The 21,836-nt window shown below is 39.1% G+C and overlaps 1 protein-coding gene across 11 annotated transcripts in view; it reads left to right on the top strand.

Annotated features, from left to right (window-relative positions):
* TOR1AIP2 (torsin 1A interacting protein 2) overlaps positions 1-21,836 on the top strand; it is a 48,275-nt gene that overhangs the window by 21,660 nt on the left and 4,779 nt on the right. For all 11 annotated transcript variants that reach the window (XM_023549225.2, XM_023549221.2, XM_064276568.1 and 8 more), the window contains 4 exons: positions 3,154-3,333; positions 5,272-5,781; positions 18,496-19,005; positions 21,329-21,427. In XM_023549225.2, coding sequence (XP_023404993.2) covers positions 3,300-3,333; positions 5,272-5,781; positions 18,496-19,005; positions 21,329-21,427 — 1,153 coding nt within the window. In that variant the 5' untranslated portion in view covers positions 3,154-3,299. The remainder of the gene's footprint in view (positions 1-3,153; positions 3,334-5,271; positions 5,782-18,495; positions 19,006-21,328; positions 21,428-21,836) is intronic.

Below are 21,836 nucleotides of genomic sequence, written 5' to 3' on the forward strand. Positions count from 1 at the left end.
GTTTCTCTAGGGTATAGATCTAAAAATGGAATTGCTGATTTGTACAATATGTGTATCGTCAACTTTACTAGATATTGCTGTCCAAAACTGTAGCAGCAGTTTACCTCATTGCCAGTAGAGTTTGCGAGTCTTTCTCCAAATCCTCACCAACATTTGGTAATCCCTGACTTTTAAATTTTTGCCAAACTGATGGTAGAGAAGAAGTATCTCATCATTATTTTAATTTGCATTTCTCTGCCAACTCGTCTCACATATTCGTTAGACTTTGTTGAACTACTTGTTCATCTCTTTTGCCTGCTTTTTCATAGGATCCTTTGTCTTTTACTAATTTATGGGGGTTCTTTATGTATTCTGGATATTCTTGATACTAATTCCTTGCTGGTTATATGTACTGCAGATATTTTTTAGTCAGTGACTTCTCTTTTAACTTTGATTTTGATAACTTGTGTAGAAATTTTTAAATTTCAGTGCCATCAAATTTTCCTTTATGTTTTGTGCATTTCATATCTTTTGTAAGAAACCCTGAAGGTTATAAATATATATTTTCTATTGAAAGTTTTAATGTTTTGCCTTTACATTTAGGTCTTTAATCAAATTGACTTGTGTGAGGTGGGAGTTAGAAATCTATTTTTTCCCCAATTTGGATTGTCAGTTGTCCCAGAACTGTATATTTAGTAGTCCATTCTTTTCCTTTTGTCACTTAACAATTTCCTTTACATATGTATGGCTATATTTTTTGGTTCCCTATTCTGTATATGTGTTTATTCCTATACTAATACCCCATTGTTTTTATTACTATAAGTTTGTGTTAAGTCTTAATATCTGGTAAAGTTAGCTCTCCTCCCTCTTCAGAAGTATCTTGACTGTGCTTGGCCCTTTGTTCTTTATTGTGAATTTAGGATCAACTTGTCCATTCCATAAAAAACAAACAACAATAAAACTGTCTTGAATTTTCTTTCAAACTGCATTGAATTTATAGGTTTATTTGCAAAGTATTGCCCTTTAATGGTTTTGCATCTTACTTTGTGTGACCATGATATAGCTCTACACCAAGCCCTCGTCTATCAATATGGTTAGGTTCCAAAGACCAGGTCATTAGGCAAAAATCAGTATTATCTGAAAATGGAGGATAACCACATCAGATCACAAAATGAAGATGACTACATCATTACATAACTGCCAAATTATTACATATCTGCCAAATTACATCATTACTTAACTGCCAAACCACTGAGAATCATGGCCCAGCCAAGTTAATACATAGCCTTAATCTTCACAGCCAGCGTTACTTTTGCCTCGCACCTCAGCACTGGTTGCTGCCAGATGTACACCGTTAATGCACAAGATAGTTGGATAATAGATTTTTTACTATTGTCATAAATGTAAAATACCAGATAACGAGATAGTCAATAAGTGAGAATTAGGTGTATTTAGGTCTCTTTTTATGTTCTTCCATAAAGTTTTATACTTATCTCTCTAAAGTTCTTTTTTAAACAGCTTTATTGGGGTATTTATATAACATAAAATTCACCTCTCTTGCTTATCTCTTAGGTACCTTATAGTTTTTATTACCAAGTACCTTATTGCTAGTGTGACTAGCCTCTTTGCTTTCTAAAATTGTTGTCACTGGTGCTTAGGAAACATTTTACCCGTTGTTTTTGACTGGCAGGCAAAAAATTTAAGAAGCCTGAAATGAGTTGGAGACTGTTTTTTGTGATGAGCCAAGATAGGATATGATCACAATGAAATCAAAAGCTGGAATCCCGATCCCAGGAGCTTGAAGAAGATAAAAGGGGCAACAAGGAATCCTCCAAGTCTGGGACATGTTCCTAGCAGGAGGACAGCCTGGCCCTAACTCTTCTCCTCCATCCTAGTTTATGTGTGGCGTCACTCTTCATTCATATATGCATTCATTTATTCATATACTTTTTAAGTTAAAATATAGAACTTTTACTGTACACTGGGCACTGTACTAGGCATTTGGAATTAAAATTTTTAACTTGTAAAGTTAAATTTTACAAAATAATGCTGTGAAAAAAGCACTGAGAAAGTTAGTAGATAGCCTCTCACTAGACTATCAAAAAATGTAATAAACTTTTACAAAGTTCTTTCACATATATTTTAGTATTTCATCCTCACAACAATCCTTAATCTCATTTTTACAAATAACGAAGGTTATATAATTTACTGATAAATTTGGGTAGTATTGCTTTCGACAATAAGATTTGACCATACAATAATTTGATTTTTCAAATTTATTTTTTTTGTTGAAAATATACATGGTAGAACATACCTCAATTCAGCAGTTTCTACATGTACAATTCAGTGACACTGGTTACATTCTTTAAGTTGTGCAACCATTCTCACCCTCCTTTTCCAAATTGTTCCTCCTTCATTAACATAAACTCACTGCCCCTAAGCTTATCTATCCTTTCAAGTTGCTGTTGTCAGTGCGGGTATGATTAATTTTTTTATGGTTTATATGTTGTCTCTGATTTTTATTCCATTTGTTTAGTTAATGATAATTTTTACATCAGTCTTCTTTGGGTATTGCATAAAAAAGCATTGCATAAGAGATATTTGTCTCTGTATTTTAAAAAGAATGCTGTGAGAAAAACACTAAGAAGGCAGTGACATAACTCTAGATGTGTATTTAAAACTCATTCTTTTCTAATACTTCAAGGCAGCCATCTTAGTTTATAGGCAGCAGCTCTGTGTTGTTAGTGGTTAATGATAAATGAAAGTTTCTGATAGGCAGACTATGAGAAAATAACGTGGGACAGAAATTGAAGACAAGGGAAATCTACACAGGTATTACTTCAGCAATGACTTACATTTCTACTCTTAGAATTATTTTTCATTTCAATTTCAGAGGTGTTCTCCTTAAGATTTTGGTCACTTGGTCTTATTTTACACTTTTCAACCACTCTAGAATATATTAGATTATGGCATCTATGTAAGGCTAATAGCCTGGAGGTTTCTTCTGTTTGTAGTCTGGGATTTGGAACATGATCTCAAGATAGCATTGTTTCTTTGCTAGAAAAATTACAGAGAGGAAAATATTACTCAAAACTAAACATCTAATAAAGCTGAAATTGACATTTTTACCTTAAATGTATAAAAAGTCATTTAATTTTTTGCTTTTTATTTTAGTCACTGTATACATGACTTATTTCCTGGGTCCACTGGAAGCATGAACCTATTGGGACCTGGGACAAGAAGGAAGCAAGACATCTTCACAAGGAACACCAGATACTAACGAAAAGTGTCCCAAGCTTTGAAGGAGCTAGAACACAAACATGACCGACATTGGACTTAGTGATCCTCAAGAGGGTAAGACTAGTTTATACAGCACTGAGATGTGTGCTGTAGGAAACCAGGGCTATGATGAGAGAACAGCTCCAATGACTGAAACTTAGAAGTTTTGAAGTAAAAAAGAAACTAATTCGATTAATATAATTTGGATTAATTTGTTATGACTATTCTTTTATTTTTATTTTTATTGAATTTTACCATAATATCAGACCCTAATCATAATATAATGAATATAAATGTTTTAGAAACTCCAATAGCAGGGGCCTATAGTTTTGAAAAATACAGTGCGTCTTTAAAAAAGATGGTAGACAGATCTTTAGAACTGTATTTATGATATTAAGAAAAGTATGGTGTGCTATATTTAGAGGGGATCTTTAGATTATAGGGGATAAATTTTAAATTATTCTGTACTTATGTGAAATAGATTTTTCAGAAGAGAAAGAGGATACATTTACTTTAAATCTTTTATTATAGAAGTTTTTAAGTATACAAAAGTGGAACAGTGTACTTTGCTGTGAGTCCAAATAGACTTAAAGGCAATGGGTTTAGAACAGTATAATGAACCCCCAATGTACCCAGCATCCCACTTCAACCGTTATAAACATAAGACCTATCTTGTTGCTTGCCCTGAATTACTTTAATGTAAAGCCCAGACATTATATTATCTGTAATAATTTACATCTCTTAAAGATCCTTTTTAAAAAATATAACCAAATATCATCACACCTAAAAAATAAATTGACAGTTATTCCTTAATATTACCACATATCTAGTCAGTATTCAGATTTCCCCAATTGTCTCTTTTTTTTTTTTTTTTAACAGTTGTGTTTGTTTGAATCAGGATCTAAACAAGGGCCCCCTCTGCATTTGGTTGATACATGTTTTGGGTTGCTCTTTTTTTTTAATTTTATTGTAGGAAATTTTGAACATATATATAAAAGCAGAGAGAAATGTGAGATGAACTCTCCTATGTATCCATCAACCAGCTTCAAGTATAGTCAAGATATGGCTAATATTGTTTCATCTATACCCCCTCATTTCTCCTTTCCCCCATCACTAAATTGAAGCAAATTCTGAAAATCATAGAAACTTGGCTATGTATCTCTAAAAGAGATTGTTTTTTTTTTTAAATTAATCACAATACCTTAATCACACCTAAAAAAAAAAAACCTAAAAAGATGTAAAATAATTTCTTAGTATCATCAAATATCCGTTATTCAGATATTTCTAATTATCTCACAAATTTTTTTTAACAATTGATTTGTTTGAAACTGGATCTAAACAAGGTCCACATACCGCATTTGGTTGATAGGTCTCTTAAATCATTTTAATCTACAGGTTAAACCTCTTTTTTTTTTTCTTTCTCTCTCTTTCCTGCTATTTTTTTTTTGTTTCTTGTTATTATGAAAGAAACAAAGTCTTTGTTGCTTGGAGTTTCCCACGTTCTGAAATATACTCCCTATGTTTCTTGGAAACTGGTAGTTAGATTTAGAGGCTTGATCAGATTTACGTTCAGTTTTTGGCATGAATACTTCACAGGTGGTGTAGTGTACTCCCTATGATGCCCCATAGGGAGGCATCTCGCTTTCCCTCGTTTTTGTGATGTTGAGATTGATCAGTGGGCTCACATGTTGTCAGTCGGCTTCATCCATTATGAAACCTTTTCAGCTGCCATTAATGGTCATTGTCTCAATCCGTTACTTCATTAGGGAAGAGGATATATTTAATATAACCAAAAGTTAGTTCTGGCATTCAAAATTGTTTTGCATTAATGTTATTTGTTAGATTTGTTAAGATGATAATTTTGCTTTAATCACCATTAGTGAGAGTCAAGAGAAAGACACAGGAAGAATATATAAAAATCTATAAATATTGCTATTAATTAAGAGCCTTGTTAAAATATAAAAATGCAGGGATTTTTTTTAAAAAAAAAATTATAACTTTTTATCTCAATAGATTCTCAAAAGGATTTGGAAAATGTCCCATCAGTGAGTTCTCAGGCACAGGAGACCACAGTCACAGCAAGGGGCACCAGAGAAGCTCAGACCCCATACTCTGCCTCTGGTCTTAACCAAAGGGTAGAGGTAATAGGTCCAGGAAGTGCAGATACGGGCGATGAACCAGAAAGTCCAGATGAAACAACTGGTCAGAAATATCCAAAGGAAGAAACAGAACATGAGAGCAACCGGAGTTCTCAGGATGGAGAAGAAGGGCATCACTTCCATCCAGGAAGTGCGGGTGCAGAAGCCTCGGATCCAGATCCTGACTGTTCTCCAAGTGACAGGGGAGCAAGGGTAGATGCACACTTCAGGAGCCACTCTGCACGCCCCTCTGAGGAACCGAGAGTCAGAACCACAGCTTCCCAGGAGCCACCTGCCCCAGACTTCCAGAATGCCCAGAGTCCGGGTCATTTCATCACGGGGCTGGAGAGTCAGGACACACTGAGGAGGCGGCTGGGGGCACCAGGTGAGAGAACCCATTGAATGACTGTCCTGTTTTATATTGCTGTGCTACTGAGCACACAGCATCAGTCAAGGCCCTTCTTTCTTTTCAGAGAACTTTTGCCTTTCTTTCAAGGGACTAAGGAAAAAAAAAAAAAAAAACTTAAAAAAGAGTTGTTTTTTTTTTTCTATAGAGATGCAGGGAGCCTTAGCATTCTTTGGCCCTGCATGGTTCCTGCTAATATGTAGGATGCTTGCATGCGCTGGAAAATGTAGCTGAAAGCAGTCTTTGTTGCTGCACACAGGTAGTCTTAAACCCAATCCTAGAAACCTGCTATAGATTTTTTTCACCATGCATTCACTGGCATCTACCTGCTATAAGGAAATGTGGTGTTTAGGGTTTATGGTTCCCTAACTGTGCCAGCGGGTGCCAGCCCCCCACCTCCTTTCCAGCAGGACAAGGAGCAGGGAGGGCTGGGGACTCTTGATCTATGGAGGGGTGATCCCCAGAGAGAATTGCTGAAGGGGGTGCTCTGTAAGTCCCAGCATAAGTACTGCCCCTGCTCCTTTTGTCTTTGCCTCCTGTGCTTCCTGCCTCCTGCCCTCTTGCTGTCTGGAAGGCTCTCCAGAAGGACCCACCTTTTTTCTTCTACATCGCCCTATCCTACAAATTATCTCTTCTTCCTACGTCCCACCCACTCCTCTCAAGTCTCAGTTCCTTTAACAGAAATTGTGATAACATGCAAGTTGAGTAAAGTGAGTTAAAATCAAGGTGAGGTTTTATTGGTTAACTTTTATATTTGTATCTTAAATATATAAACACATTATGTAATTACTTTTTTAAACGTGCTGAACTGATTGCTGTGTAGTACCTGGGGTCCTAAAAAACTTGCTAGATGCCATACAAGTACAATTGGTCTCTCTTTGCCTGGAGAAGCAGAGGAAGAAGAGTCAGGAATCTGAGAAGGTACTAGAATACATGTCTGATTGCCTCCATGAACAAATGCATCCTTTTCCATGAGACCAGAAGAAGTGGATGGTGCTGGCTGCCATTACTGGACATTTTGATTTAGATTCTGTAAGAGTCCTGGTCAAAAAATGGAAAGAATAGAACAGAATTTTAAATTCTCCTGGAATGTAGACTTTCTGGAGCCATTGTGGCTAGATAGTCCCCACTTGCCACCCCACCCCGTCCCCCAACTATTGCCCTGAGGTAATCTTTAAACCTAACCTAAACTCTCCTCTGAAGTCATTTTTAAACCAAACAGTAGTTTAGCTTAATTAATAAAGAATGTTTGCCTTGAGCATTGTGATCTGCAAATTTTCTGTAGGTGATCAGATTGACAGCAGCTACTCAAAAAGTTAGATGAGAAGCTTAGGGGACAGTGCATTTAAGATAAACCAAACCTGATTCTGACCCATAGTGACCCTGAAGGACAGATTAGAACTGCCCCATAGGGTTTCCAAGGCTATAATCTTTACGGGAGCAGATTGCCACATCTTTCTCCTGTGGAGTAGCTGGTAGATTCAAATACTGACCTTTCAGTTAGCTACTGAGCATGTAACACTGTACCACCAAGGCTCTTTGAGTTTAAGTTAATGGTGGGGAAATAATTTGGAAAACTAGTTAGAATGGTGGCACAACTTGAAGAATGTAACCAATGTCACTGAATTGTACGTGTAGAAATTGTTGAATTGGTATATGTTTTGCTGTGTATATTGTCACCAAAAAAAAAAAAATGCTGAACTGAAAATGTATCATTTTTGTTACCCATCCTCCATGCCACCCTTTTTCCCTCTCTCCACCAGTTGCTTTTGGTCCATAGGCTGGTGGGCATTTCTTTGGCTCCTTGACTAATCAGAAGACGACCTCCTCAGTCCCCTTTGTTTCTCAATGACCTCTACAGCTAGTTTCTGGGGGTACCTATCCTTTCTTTCTTCTTCTTGGAGGGCCGAATGCTTTTTCCTGAAGCCTCAACTTGTTACCTGAAATCTTCAGAGTAGAAGTGAATTCTTCTTTTTACTGTTGTGGTAGAACACAGCTTACTGCTTTGGAACTAACTCTGGAAGCTCTTGTTATTCATGATGTTATTAGACTAGTTATGCTACATTCTGAATTTCCTTAATGACTCTAGGAGTAAGCCGTTAGGAGCTATCTTAGTTATCTAGTGCTGCTATAACAGAACTACCACAAGTGGATGGCTTTAACAAACAAGTTTATTCTCTCACAGTCTAGTAGGCTAGAAGTCCAAATTCAGGGCACCAGCTTCAGGGGTAGGCTTTCTTTCGCTGTTGGTCCTGGAGGATATTCTTGTCATCAATCTTTCCCTGGACTAGGAGCTTCTCAGTACAGGGACTCTGGGTCCAAAGGATGTGCTCTTCTCCTGGGACTACTCCCCCTCGTTGGTATGAGGTCCACCCATCTCTCTGCTCCCTTCTCTCTTTTACATCTCAAGAGAGATTGGCTCAAGACACAATCCAATCTTCTAGATTGAGTCATGCCTCATTAACATAACTGCCGCTAATCCCGTCTCATCAATGTCACAGAGATAGAATTTACAACACATAGGAAAATCAAATGACAAAATGGTGGACAGTCACACAATATTGGGAATCATGGCCCAGCCAATTTGGCAGATATTTTGGGGGGACACAATTCAATACATGACAAGAGGTTCAGTCAGGGAAGCACTTGGGCATCTGTAAAAATGGTATGGGGACAATATGTGACATCCTCCAGCCCCACAAGGGGAAGGAGAATCAAGATGAACAGCCCAAGGCTGATTCCCATCAGTTGGAGGTCAGACATGCCTTCTCTCTCCACCATCTTTACCAGTTCTGACACCAACCATCCTTCACACAACACTCTCTACTTCTTTGCTGGGTTCGATTATTCATTGCAATGGCCACACAGAACTCACAGACCACACTCACAATTATGGGGTTTATTAGGGAAGTAACAATTAAAATTCAGGCTCAGGAACACTCAGGATACGGTTCTTCTATCAAAATAGCCTTTTCCCAGGTGTGCTCAAAGGCACACCTTTCCCTGGCCATCCGTCTCTGTTCAAAGGCAATCAGCTTTCTCTGTCCATGGACTGGAAGCCCACTGTGCCGTCTTCTGCTGCCAGGTCTCCCATACTGGTCTCTCCTTCCTTGGTGGTGGTGGGCTCCACCACTCTGCTCTGGAATTGGCTCTCTTTTAAGGCAAAGCTGAACAATCCCCTTGGTAGGCCACAATTACCCTATCATGCAGTCCTGCCCAATCACCTGGGTGGAAGTTACAAGACCATGGCTAGAAGGGCTACACACAAAAGTAATTAATGGCACCTCAGGCCACCCCCTGGCTTGTCTAGCCATGGTTCTTTCATATTTAGCAGATAACTTCCCCCTTCCCATCCTTTTACCAGTCCAAAATTGTCATTAACAATTAGCCCTTCAATAGGGCAAAGAGTCCAAAGGGTGATTTTACTCAGGTACCAGCCATTCAGGTCTGCTGCAGGTTTCCATCTGATCTGGTCAGGTTCTCCAAAAGTCATCTTCACCCTTTCTGGCCTCTGACAGAATTCAGCTGAGAGAAGATTATTCCTTTACTCACAAGGTTTCAGCACAGCAAAGCCTTTAAGGGAATTTATTTTCGGCCACTGTACTCCAGTCCAGTAGTGGCTCCCCCTTAGTCCACTCTTTTATACTTACAGCTCCTGCAATTACAGTTTTTATGATCACAATTGACCTTTTTAACAGTTAGCACTCACAGTTGAATCATATAATTCTATCAGCATCTTCCCCCACCCTCTCTTCCTCAGACACATCAGGAAACCAGCAATCTATTCAGGGGAGATCCTCCTTTGTCCCCCTCATATTGAATGTAAACACACCCAGGAAAGCATGTAAGCCAGGCACTTCATGCCTTTATCTCCCACTGTTTTAGATAGCCAGTGTTTAAATTGTCCACCGCTATTTTTATTATCATTAGTGGCGGATCAGACCAGCACACTGAGGAGACTAGCACGTTCCTTGATCTTGAAGAATCTTCTTTTCCGGTTGGGACTTTGAGCATCTGCATCCATAAGCAAAGTCCAGCCCAGAGCAAGGCATCAAATTGCAGCATTCTGCACCAGCTCACAGTATCAAACATCTTTCTCTTCATTCAGTCAGGTTCTGGTCAGCTCATCCCTTGCCACCCAAGCTAGGTCACAATGGTTCGCGGCCTCAGGCTCGAGATTTCACACATGCCTCCTGACACTTCAGAAGGCCCCTTCATACGTTGTCATCCCTAGCCCCCTTGGGCTAGGTCAGTCCACACACAACTTTCTTTACTTCTGATCAGCCAGCCTTTCTTCTCACTCTCATCCCTAGCAGCTGGGGGCTAGGTCAACGAGTGCCAGTGGAACATGTCTAAATTCAGCCTGTCTCTTCATTGCTGCACTTCCCCCACCTCCACTCATGGTGGGCCCAGGTGGTCACCACAAGCAAGCACAGCAAGCTGTCTACTCAGAATTCCAGCCAAAACCAAACCAAACCCAGTGCTGTCAAGCTGATCGCGACTCATAGCGACCCTGAGTAGGACCGCCCCATAGAGTTTCCAAGGAGCGCCTGGTGGATTCGAACTGCTGACCTTCAGGTTGGCAGCCATTGTTGCAGTTAACCATTGTGCCAACCGGGTTTCCACTCAAAAGTCAGCTCCCTTTAATTTCCTATCCTGGAAGAGGGTTCCTTCCAGTGGGCATTGATATTTCCTGCCTCCATGCATCCAACGGCAAACCAGTTGCTTGAAATTCAAAAACCAAAACAGCCACTTTTTTTCTGTAAATTCTTTCAAATGCAAATCTTGCATTCTCTCAGCAGATCTGGGTGGTTCTGCATGACTTTTCAAATGGAAATCTGGGCGAGGGTCAGGTTTTCCACCTAAACCACCATACTATACACAGGGCTACTGGCTTGAAACAAAAACCCTTTCTTTCTCCTGGGCAAATCCTAGTTCCTCCTTTAGCATATTCAATCCAGTATCCAGTGAAGTAGCCACACTCTGTAATACCCAATATTCATTTCTCGCATACACTTAGGTCTGCTTTACAACACTGGGTAGCAGGAACATTTAGTATCGGTACAGATAAACAACCCTTTTAAAACATTCCGCTTTAGTCTTCTCTACACCTTAACTATCTTCCCATTCATATGCATATGGCCTTGGGCCTCTGACTGGGTGGAACCAGTAAACCTTGGCCCTCTATCAATCATCTTGCTTGTCTGGCCTGGCTTTTGCCCCAGTTTTTTTTCACTCCAGGTAAGGATTTTAAGCCATTACAAGTAACAAAGTAACCATCTAAGAAGCAAAAGTTTCACTTCCTAAGCCCCTTTGTTCTTTCTCTTACGAGGTTGCATGCTCTCAGGACTCTGGAGCCTTGCAAAGAATCTTGCCTCTGAGGACAACTGTAAAAATGGCATGGGGGCATTGTCTGAAGTCCTCCAACCCCACAAAGGGGAAGGAGAATCAAGATGAACCACCCGAGGCTGATTCCCATCACTTGGCATGCCTCCTCTCTCCACCATCTTTACGAATTCTAACACCAACCATCCCTCCCACAGCACTCTCTGCTTCTTTTGCTGGGTTCAGTTATTCATTGCAATGGCCACACAGAACTCACAGACCACACTCACAATTATGGGGTTTATTAGGAAAGTAACGGTTAAAATTCAGGCACAGGAACACTCAGGATACTGTTCTTCCATCAGGATACCCTCTTCCCAGCTGTGCTGGCAGGCACTCCTCTCCCTTTTTCTGCCGAAAATAGTCCTTCAGACTGTGAAAAACTTTGTAATGTTGCCGGGTGAAAACCTGAGGTTTTGCTCAGCGTGACTTGTTACAGCCAATAAACAAGGGCCCAGGGTGGGAGATCAGACAGTCACCTTTGTTTCGCTGTACAAGGAAAGGGGCAGTCAGGGCTGCTGCCTCCAAGACTGCACATAGCCTGCTTGGGGAGGTGGGCTTTTACAGAGAGCAGACAAGGAAATGCAAATTCATCATGAATATTCAGGATTGACCTTTATGAAGGCGCTCAGAGCTTGGGGATGACTATGCATTTTCATTAGACAAGGGTTTGATCCCCCAGGATGTAGGAAGGGATGAATTTTTCTCCATCAGGATGTTAAGTCTCCACCCAGAGGTGGGTTGAGGCCATCTACAGCCTGTTTTGTGGTTATCTCGTCAACGACAATTTCAGAAGAAAGGGCAGCTTATTTTGCTCCGTGTAGGAGGATAGGTCAGAGCGGGGGTCTCTTAGAAGGGCTGGGCTCTGAGGCTGCCTGCCTCAGTAATACTTGGAGACTGTGATTCAGAAAATACCTTTTAATCAGCCCTTTTAAAGAGTGGAAGACTCGAGTTGGCTTTACCTTTCCAAGGAAACTTGTATTCAGTGCGTTCATACACTAAATATTTAAAAAACACCAACTATGTGCCTTTAAAAAGTGTTAAAATCCAGCCCATATCCTCAAGTTCACAACCTATTTAGGAAGACAAGATTATTTTAACAATTATATCATCTCTCGATTTACATGTAGTTAATTTATACACTTTGGAATTTAAAGCAGTGAAGAAACAACCCCCTTTTATAAATGATTTGTTTTCAGAAAAAAGCACAGTTTCAACTTCTTTCTAAAGTATTGTAGGTCTCCGGCTGACTGTACTTTGCAGGATGCTGCTGGGTGGCCAGGCAAGATCCACCGCAGGGTAGTGCCCAGCCTGGGATCTAAAGTGCTTCTTGAGTGCCTTTCTTTCTTTTTTTAGTGACTGCCAAGTAAAATCACAAAATAGAAGAAGCCACTTAATATTTCAGGGAAGACTCTTAGATGAGGAAGCAGAGAAAGCTTATCACCATTGAAGTCATAATGGAAATGAAAAGGCATCTGTTTTCAACCAGTCCTATTAACTAATTACTCCATTAATCCAATAATTCAATTCGGTGCTTATTTATTATCTGGTATGTGCCAGGTATTGTTCTGGGTGCTGGAGTTGGAACAATGAACGTACGAGAAGAAGTAGCTGCCCTCATAGGGCTCAGCTTCCTGTGGCTTATGAAGCATTTATCACCTTGTGAAATTGCAGGCAGACCTGTGGGTGGCAGTGTCTTCAAGTTCCAGGGCTGAATTTGGAGCGTCACCAGCCTTGACAAACACTGTTTCTGTGTATATGATTTTTGCCAGTGGAGACTAATGCTGTTACTGTATTGAACATTGTAGTGACTTTGTTTCATGAACAAGTGCCTCCTTTTCCATGAGACCAGAAGAAGTGGATAGTGCTGGCTACCATTACTGAACATTTTGATCAAGATTCTGTAAGAGTGCTGATAAAAAATGGGAAGTGTAGAATAGAATTTTAAATTCTCATGGAATGTAGACTTTCTGGAGCCTTTGTGGCTAGATAGTCCCCACTCATCCCCCCACCCCACCCAACTATTGCCCTGAGGTAATCTTTAAACCTAGCTTAAACTCTCCTCTGAAGTTATTTTTAAACCAAACAGTAGTTTAGCTTAATTAATAAAGAACATTTCCCTTGAGCATTGTGCTCTTCTAAAGAATTATCTGTAGATGATCACATTGACAACAGCTACTGGAAAAGTTAGATAAAGGGCTTAGGAGGCAGTGAGTTTAAGATAAACCAAACCTGATTCTGACTCATGGTGACTCTGAAGGACAGATTAGAACTTCTACTGAAGCAAATTGCCACACCTTTCTCCCCTGGAGTGGCTGGTGGGTTCAAATTGCTGACCTTTCAGTTTGCAACTGAGCCCTTAACCACTGTGCCACCAAAGCTCTTTGAGTTTAAGTTAATGGTGGGGAAATAATTTGGAAAAGTATAGTGAGAATGGTGGCACAACTTGAAGAATGTAACCAATGTCACTGAATCGTATATGTAGAAACTGTTCAATTGGTGTATGTTTTGCTGTGTGTGTTTTCACCAAAAAAAAAAAAAAAAAAATTGCTGAAATGAAAATATCATTTTTGTTACCCATCCTCCATACCACCCCTTTCCCTCTCTTCACCGGTTGCATTGGGTCCACAGGCTGGTGGGCTTTTCTTTGGCTGCTTGACTAATCAGAAGATGACCTCCTCAGTCCCCTTTGTTTCTGTATGACCTCTGCAGCTAGTTTCTGGGGGTACCTATCCTTTCTTTCTCCTTCTTGAAGGGCTGAATGCTTTTTCCTGAAGCCTCAACTTGTTACCTGAAATCATCAGAGAGTAGAAGTGAATTCTTCTTTTTACTGTCATGGCAGAACACAGCTTACTGCTTTGTAACTAACTCTGGAAGCTCTTTGTTATCGATGTTATTAGACTAGCTATGCTACATTCTGAATTTCTTTAATGACCCAAGGAGTAAACCCTTAAGAGCTCTGTTAAGGAACCACCTGGGCATCTTTCTTTTCAATTCCTGCCAGGAGAGCCTAAATACCATGCCAACTCAGCTGTTTCCTCTACCAGAAGAGAGGACAGTGGATTGGAGTAGAGACCGCAGACCCTTCTTACTCTGCCTCCCTAAGATCAGGCCAAGGGACCCCTGGACACTTAGTTTAGATCTTTGAAAGTAAGATGAACTACTGTCATCTATGAAAATTCTGCTTCCTTCTTATGCCTGATTTCTTTGTCACACAATACGATTTTATATATCGTTAAACATTTATTTGTTGAATGCTTGCTTTATGCCAAGTATAGATTCTAGGGACACAGATGTGAATAACACATAGCCCCTTTTTCAAGAAATTTATATTTTTTAGTAATATGTGTCGTATTTAACTTATTGAAATTTCTTTTGGTTTTCACTATGAATCCTGTTCACATATGGTCAGGCTTCAGCATTTGCTGCTCATGTAGCAGGGTGCTCATTCTTAACTTAAAAAAATAGACTATTGTGTTGCTTTTCTGTTTGAGTTAATTGTTCCTAGTCAAAATCTCAGCTCTTTGACTACCATATTCTATCCCTTTTTCTGCTGAAAATAGCCCTTCAGACTGTGAAAAACTTTGTAATTACCTTGAGACTATGATTCAGAAAATACCTTTTCATCAGCCCTTTTAAGGAATGTAAGACTGAAGTTAGCTTTACCTTTCCAAGGAAACTTGTATTCAGTGGGTCCATGTAATAAATATTTAAATAGATACCAACTGCATGCCTTTAAAAAGTGTTAAAATCCAGTCTGTATCCTTAAGTTCACAGCCTATTTAGAAAGCCAAGATTAAGTACTTAAACAATTTTATCATCTCTCTATTTACATGTAGTTAATTCATATACAGTGAATTAACACAGTGAAAAACGACCCACTTTTAAAAATTATTTGTTTTCAGAAAAGCATAGTTTCAACTTCTTTCTAAAGCATTTTAGGTCTCAGGCTGACTGTACTTTGCAGGAATGTTGCTGGGTGGCCAAGGAAGATTCACCACAGGGTGGTGTCCGGCCTGGGATCTAGAATGTCTCTTGAGTGTCTTTCCTTTCCTTTTTTTTTTTTTTTTTTTTAATTGTGCTTTAAGTGAAAGTTTAAACCAAGTCAGTCTCTCATACAAAAACTTATATACACCTTGCTATATACTCCTAGTTGCTGTCCCTCTGATGAGACAGCATACTCCTTCCCTCCATTCTCTATTTTTGTATCCATTTGGCCAGCTTCTGCCCCCCTCTTCCCTCTCATCTATTCTCCAGACAGGAGCTGCCCACATAGTCTCATGTGTCTACTTGATCTAAGGAGCTTACTCTTTACCAGTATCATTTTCTATCCCATAGTCCAGTCCAATCCCTGTCTGGAGAGTTGGCTTTGGGAATGATTCCTGTCTTGGGCTAACAGAAGGTCTGGGGACCAGGACCTCTGGGGTCCTTCTAGTCTCAGTCAGGCCATTAAGTCTAGTCTTTTTACAAGAACTTGGGGTCTGCATCACACTGCTCTTCTGCTCCCACAGGGGTTCTCTATTGTGTTCCTGGTCAGGGCAGTCATCAATTATAGACAGGCACAATGTAGTTCTTCTGGTTTGAGTGTCTTTCTTTTTTAATAACTGCCAGGTAAAATCACAAAATAGAAGATGCCAGTTAATATTTCAGGGAAGACTCTTACATGAGGAAGCAGAGAAAGCTTATCACTATTGAAGTCATAATGAAAACTAAAAGACATCTGTTTTCAACCATTCCTATTAACTAATTAATCCAATAATTCAGTGCTTATTATTTGGTATATGCCAGGTATTTGTTCTGAGTACTAGAGATGGAGCAGTGAACATACCAGAAAAAGTAGATTCGCTCACAGAGCTCATCTTCCTGTGGCATATGAAGCATTCATCACTTCGTAAAAGTGCAGTCAAATCTATGGGTGGCAGTGTCTTCAAGCTGCAGGGCTGAATTTGGAACATCACCAGCCTTGACAAACACTGTATATGTGTATATGATTTTTGCCAGTGGAGACTAATACTTTTGTAGTGACTTTTTTTTTGTTTCATGAACAAGCATTTGTACCTAGTCTTTTTTCCTATAAACTTTATTTCCTGTTTATGTTAATGCGGTATAGTAAAAAAAAGAATATGACTTTTTAAAAATTCATCTCTGGCTTTTTCTTTATTCCTTACACGCATATTTTGATTAAAAAATTTTTAAATCTTTTACTTCTCTGAAACCTAAATGTTATACAAATAAAGAGATGAGTATATTTGAAGTGTATCGTTATATTTAAAGTAGATTATCCTTAAATTATATTTCAGTTGTATAGGGCCTTGACTGGATCAGTTAATTTCCTTATCCCTGATTTCCTCCACTTGTGTATTAAGGAGAACAAGCACCATATCTTCCCTTAGGAAGGTAGAGCTGCCATGTGATGAATCGTTAACTGGCATTAAGAAACTTGGATTCTGGTCGTGGCCCCCCCACTGGCTAAGTTGGGTGACCTTGAGCAAGTCTCCTGAACTTCTGGTACTTCAGTTTCCTATTTGTGAAATGAAGTTGGACAAGACGAGCACCAAGGTCTTTTTCAGCTATCACCTTCTGTGACTGTGTGGATTTGTTTTTTGTGAGTACTTTGAAGAGCTGTCTGAAATGCCCGTTTGTCAGTGCAAAGGAATATGAAATATAAGTCATTATGTTCACCAGGAGCTGCAAATCAATGACAGATTTCAAATGTATGTTTTTCTTTCATCCTAGAATAGCCTGTAACTTTAGCAAAGGCTAGGACTGTGTCTCCTTTGTTGTGTATCTTTGGCACCAGGAATATAGTAGAAACTTTATGAATATTTATCAAATGAATGAATGAAAGTGACTTGTATGAACCATGATCTGCCATCAAAATTTCACCATTATTCAACATGCACCTTCTACTGTTATCGACATAAGGCCCATCTTATTGCCTGCCCTCAATTATTTAACACAAATCCCGGACATTATATTATCTGTTAAATACTTTAGTTTATATCTCTTAAAGATACTCCTTTTTAAAAATAACCAAAATATTATCACATCTAAAAAATCAGTTGACAGCTATTCCTTGATATTATCACATAGCCAGTGAATACTGAGATTTCTCTAATTTTCTATTTTTTTTTTTTTTTATAATTGAGTTTGTTTAAATCAGGATCTAAACAAGGGCCCCTTAGTATTTGGTTGATAGATCTCTTGGGTTATTCTTCTTTTTTTTTTTTAATTTTTGTGTAGACATATGAAAGTATAGAGAAATGTAAAATGAACTCTCCCATATACCCACTGACCAACTTCAACTACTGTCAAGATATGGCTAATATTGTTTCATTTATAACCCCTTATTTCTCCCTCCCCCCATGTCATAAAATTGAAGCAAATTCTGGACGTCATAAAAACTTGAATATGTATCTCTAGAAGATAAAGATAAAAAAAAAATAATCACAATACATTAATCACACTTGAGAAGATGAACAATGATTCCTTGGTATCATCAAATATCCAGTATTCAAATTTTTGTAATTATCTCATAAATATGTTTTTAACGATTGATTCATTTGAAACTGGATCTAAATAAGTTCCACGCATTGCATTTGATTGATAAGCCTCTTAAGTCTCTTTTAATCTATAGGTTAAACCTCTTTGTTTTTCTCTTTTATTTCTATTTATTTTTCTTTCTCACTATTATTTAAAAAACAAATTCTTTGTCCTTTTGAATTTCCCACACTCTGCGTTTTGCTGATTCCATTTCTGAGGCATAATTTAATATATTCCGTTATCCTTGTATTTCTTGGAAACTGGTAGTTAGATCTAGATGCTTGATCAGATTTAGGCTCAGTTTTTGGCACGAATACTTCTGGAGTAGTGTATTTCCTATGACATCATATAAAGAGGTATCTGGCTTTCCCTCTTTTTTTTGTGATATTAAGATTTACCAGTGAGTTCACATGTTGCCAGTCTGCTTCATCCATTATAAAATTCCCCCTCAGCCTAATGATTTTAGCTGCCATTGATGGTCATTGTCTCAATCCGTTATTTCATTAGGGAAGAGGATATATTTAATATAACCAAAAGTTAGTTCTGGCATTCAAAATTGTTTTGCATTAATGTTATTTGTTAGATTTGTTAAGATGATAATGAAATTTGTTTGTTTAATCACCATTAGTGAGAGTCAAGAGGAAGATCCTTAGGAAGAGTATATAAAAATCTATATAAATAGTGCTATTAATTAGGAGCCTTGTTAAAACATAAAAATACAGGGAATTTTTTTTCAATAAAAATTATAACTTTTTATCTCAACAGATTCTCAAGAGGATTTGGAAAATGTCCCATCAGTGAGTTCTCAGGCACAGGAGACCACAGTCACAGCAAGGGGCACCAGAGAAGCTCAGACCCCGAACTCTGTGTCTGGTCTTAACCAAAGGGTAGAGGTAATAGGTCCAGGAAGTGCAGATACGGGCGATGAACCAGAAAGTCCAGATGAAACAACTGGTCAGAAATATCCAAAGGAAGAAACAGTACATAAGAGCAGCCGGGGTTCTCAGGATGGAGAAGAAGGGCATCACTTCCATCCAGGAAGTGTGAGTGCAGAAGCCTCGGATCCAGATCCTGACCGTTCTCCAAGTGACGGGGGAGAAAGGGCAGATGCACACTTCAGGAGCCACTCTGCAGCCCACCCTGAGGAACTGAGAGTCAGAACCACAGCTTCCCAGGAGCCACCTGCCCCAGACTTCCAGAATGCCCAGAGTCCGGGTCATTTCATCACGGGGCTGGAGAGTCAGGACACACTGAGGAGGCGGCTGGGGGCACCAGGTGAGAGAACCCATTGAATGACTGTCCTGTTTTATATTGCTGTGCTACTGAGCACACAGCATCAGTCAAGGCCCTTCTTTCTTTTCAGAGAACTTTTGCCTTTCTTTCAAGGGACTAAGGAAAAATAGAACTTAAAAAAGAGTTGTCTTTTTTTCTTTTTTTTTTTTTCTATAGAGATGCGGGGAACCTTAGCATTCTTTGGCCCTGCATGGTTCCTGCTAATATGTAGGATGCTTGCATGCGCTGGAAAATGTAGCTGAAAGCAGTCTTTGTTCCTGCACACAGGTAGTCTTAAGCCCAACCCTAGAAACCTGCCATAGATTTTTTCACCATGCATTTGCTGGTATCTGCCTGCTGTAAGGAAGTGTGGTCTTCAGGGTTTTGGGTTCCCTTACTGCTCCAGCTGGGGACTCTTGGTCTGTGGAGGGTTGAGCCCTAGAGAGAATGCTGAAGGGAATGCTCTGTGAATGCCGTGCTGGCATAAGTACTGCCCCTGCTCCTTTTGTCTTTGCCTCCTGTGCTTCCTGCCTCCTGCCCTCTTGCTGTCTGGAAGGCTCTCCACAATGACCCACCTTTTTTATTCTACCCTGCCCTATCCCCCAAATATCTCTCCTTCCTCCTTCCACCCATTCCTTTCATGTCTCAGTGAATGCATGTGACTTTTATAAACCATAATCTGTCATCAAAAGGTCTCCATTATGTATTCACTGTGAGTAGGAAAATAAAAGATTGTTTTAAAAATTCAGGTTAGCAATGATGGCCTCATGATATTATTTGTTTATCAAAACCCATAGGACTGTACAACACAGTGAACCCTGTTGTAAACCATAAACTTTGGTCGATGATAATGTATCCGTATTGGTTCATCCGTTGTAACAAATATACCATATTAATGCACAATGTTAATAATAGGAGGAACTGTGTATGGTGGGGACGGTGTATATGGGAACTCTGCGTCCTGCACATTTTTTTTAGCAAACCTCAAACTGCTCTAAAACTAAAGTCAATTAAAAAAAAAAGTCTTTCCAGACTAAGGCAAAATAGCAGGAAGGATCCAGCGGTCTACTTCTGAAAATAATTAGCTAGCGAAAACCTTATGAATAGCAGTGGAACCCTTCAGGTTAGAAGGCACTCAAAATATGACTGGGGACACAGTGGGCTCAGCATAAGGATTGTGAGGACAGAGCAGGACCGGGCAGTGTTTTGTTCTGTTGTACATAGGGTCCTTATGAGTCAGAACTGACTAGACAGCACCTAACAACAAAAACAAGGAGCTAAGAAACCTCATTCTAACCTCACTCAGCCACATCTCTTTATGTGACCTTGGGCAAGGCCCTTAACATTCCTGGATATTTTATCTGATAGGAAAAGTGTAGGGGGGTTGGAGCAGGTGATTATTAAAAATCTTTTCTTTTCTTTGTCTTTTCCTGTTTAAAGGTCTTTTCATCCTTAAATTCTGTGAAATGATATTTTAAAAACATTTTTGGTGCAGTATGATTAAATGAACTATCCTTTATAGGTAGAGGTATGTCTCCTTCTCTATGTCATTAGGGTATGTTCGTTGAGTTGTTTTTCCAGTAAGACTTATGAGGCGTGCTCAGCTTTCAACGTTTTGAGATTCCTGGCTGGAGTGAAGCACAGGTGTAGACACTGGGTGTTTAGTTTAGAGTGCTACAAAATAATGCTTTTGTTTTCTCCCGGACATTTTTTAATCAACCTTGGTTTTTACATAGTTCATAAATTTTATTAACCTTGTATTCCTTGCTTTGTACACTTCCTTCACTATGAGTTTCAGACTTTGTTTGTAAGCTACTTTGTAACTCTAGGGTAATCTCTCCTGCCTCTGACTTTAATGCCTCTGTTGTTTGTATACTTGAGAGTCTTGAGGAGCTATGTGAGACCTGAACACTGGAATTAGAGCATCATTACGTTCTGATGTTGAATCTTGAAAACAACTAACGTTTTCAAGTCCCTTCTTAATTTTGTACATTTTGGTGAATCACGTTTTAGATGGGTTTGGCTGCAATGTTGGAATGCTTGTTTCTTTGACCTTGTTATAAGGGCCAGTGGGGAATTGTGAATGTAGCAAAAGTGACCTTAGATGAATTTCACAGCACTTCCTTTTATTCTTCTAAGTAGAATAAAAACAACTTAGAGCCTCAAGGGGAAAAGTTAGCTTTGTAAAAAAGAAAATTTTACAAAGTATAGAAATCTTATCAGTCAATTCTTTGGTTTGATGAGAGAGAATGATAGAAAGGTATATATATGCTCTCCAGTGCAGTGTTTAAAAATAATATTGTCCTTCCTCCCCGCCCCCCCCCAGAGGCTGGAAGTCATCTGCAAGAAGCACAAAAATTGAAAGGCAACAAAGAGAAGGCACAGGACAGCAGAAGAAAGATACTAAGCTATTTGGGGCTCCACGGTGAGAACAAACCTGGTTTCACTGCAGTGTTGATTGACATTCAGACATCCCAGTGAATGATGCCTAGAAAACTGGCCGATTTAAACAGTTTTAACTTTGAACTAGCCTTTTTTTTTTTTTAGAGGTGTTTGATATTAATAATAAAATAGAGCAATAAAGTTTTAGGAATTTTTCTGTGCTTAATAAAATACAAATTATCCCAATAGGAAGGGCTTTTCATATAAAAAAACTAAAACCACCTTTTCAATTTGAGACTGTTAGCTTCTCAAGTGGCATTTTTAAGTTCTGGCCCTTAGAAAAAGAATAGTTACAGGCAGTAGGCATTTTGAGGAAGATGGAAGACTATCCTAATAGCTCATTTTGAATCACATTATGAATTACTGCAACAAATACATAAACTCAGCTTTTA

Source organism: Loxodonta africana, chromosome 25, assembly GCF_030014295.1.
Source record: "Loxodonta africana isolate mLoxAfr1 chromosome 25, mLoxAfr1.hap2, whole genome shotgun sequence".
NCBI lineage: Eukaryota > Metazoa > Chordata > Mammalia > Proboscidea > Elephantidae > Loxodonta > Loxodonta africana.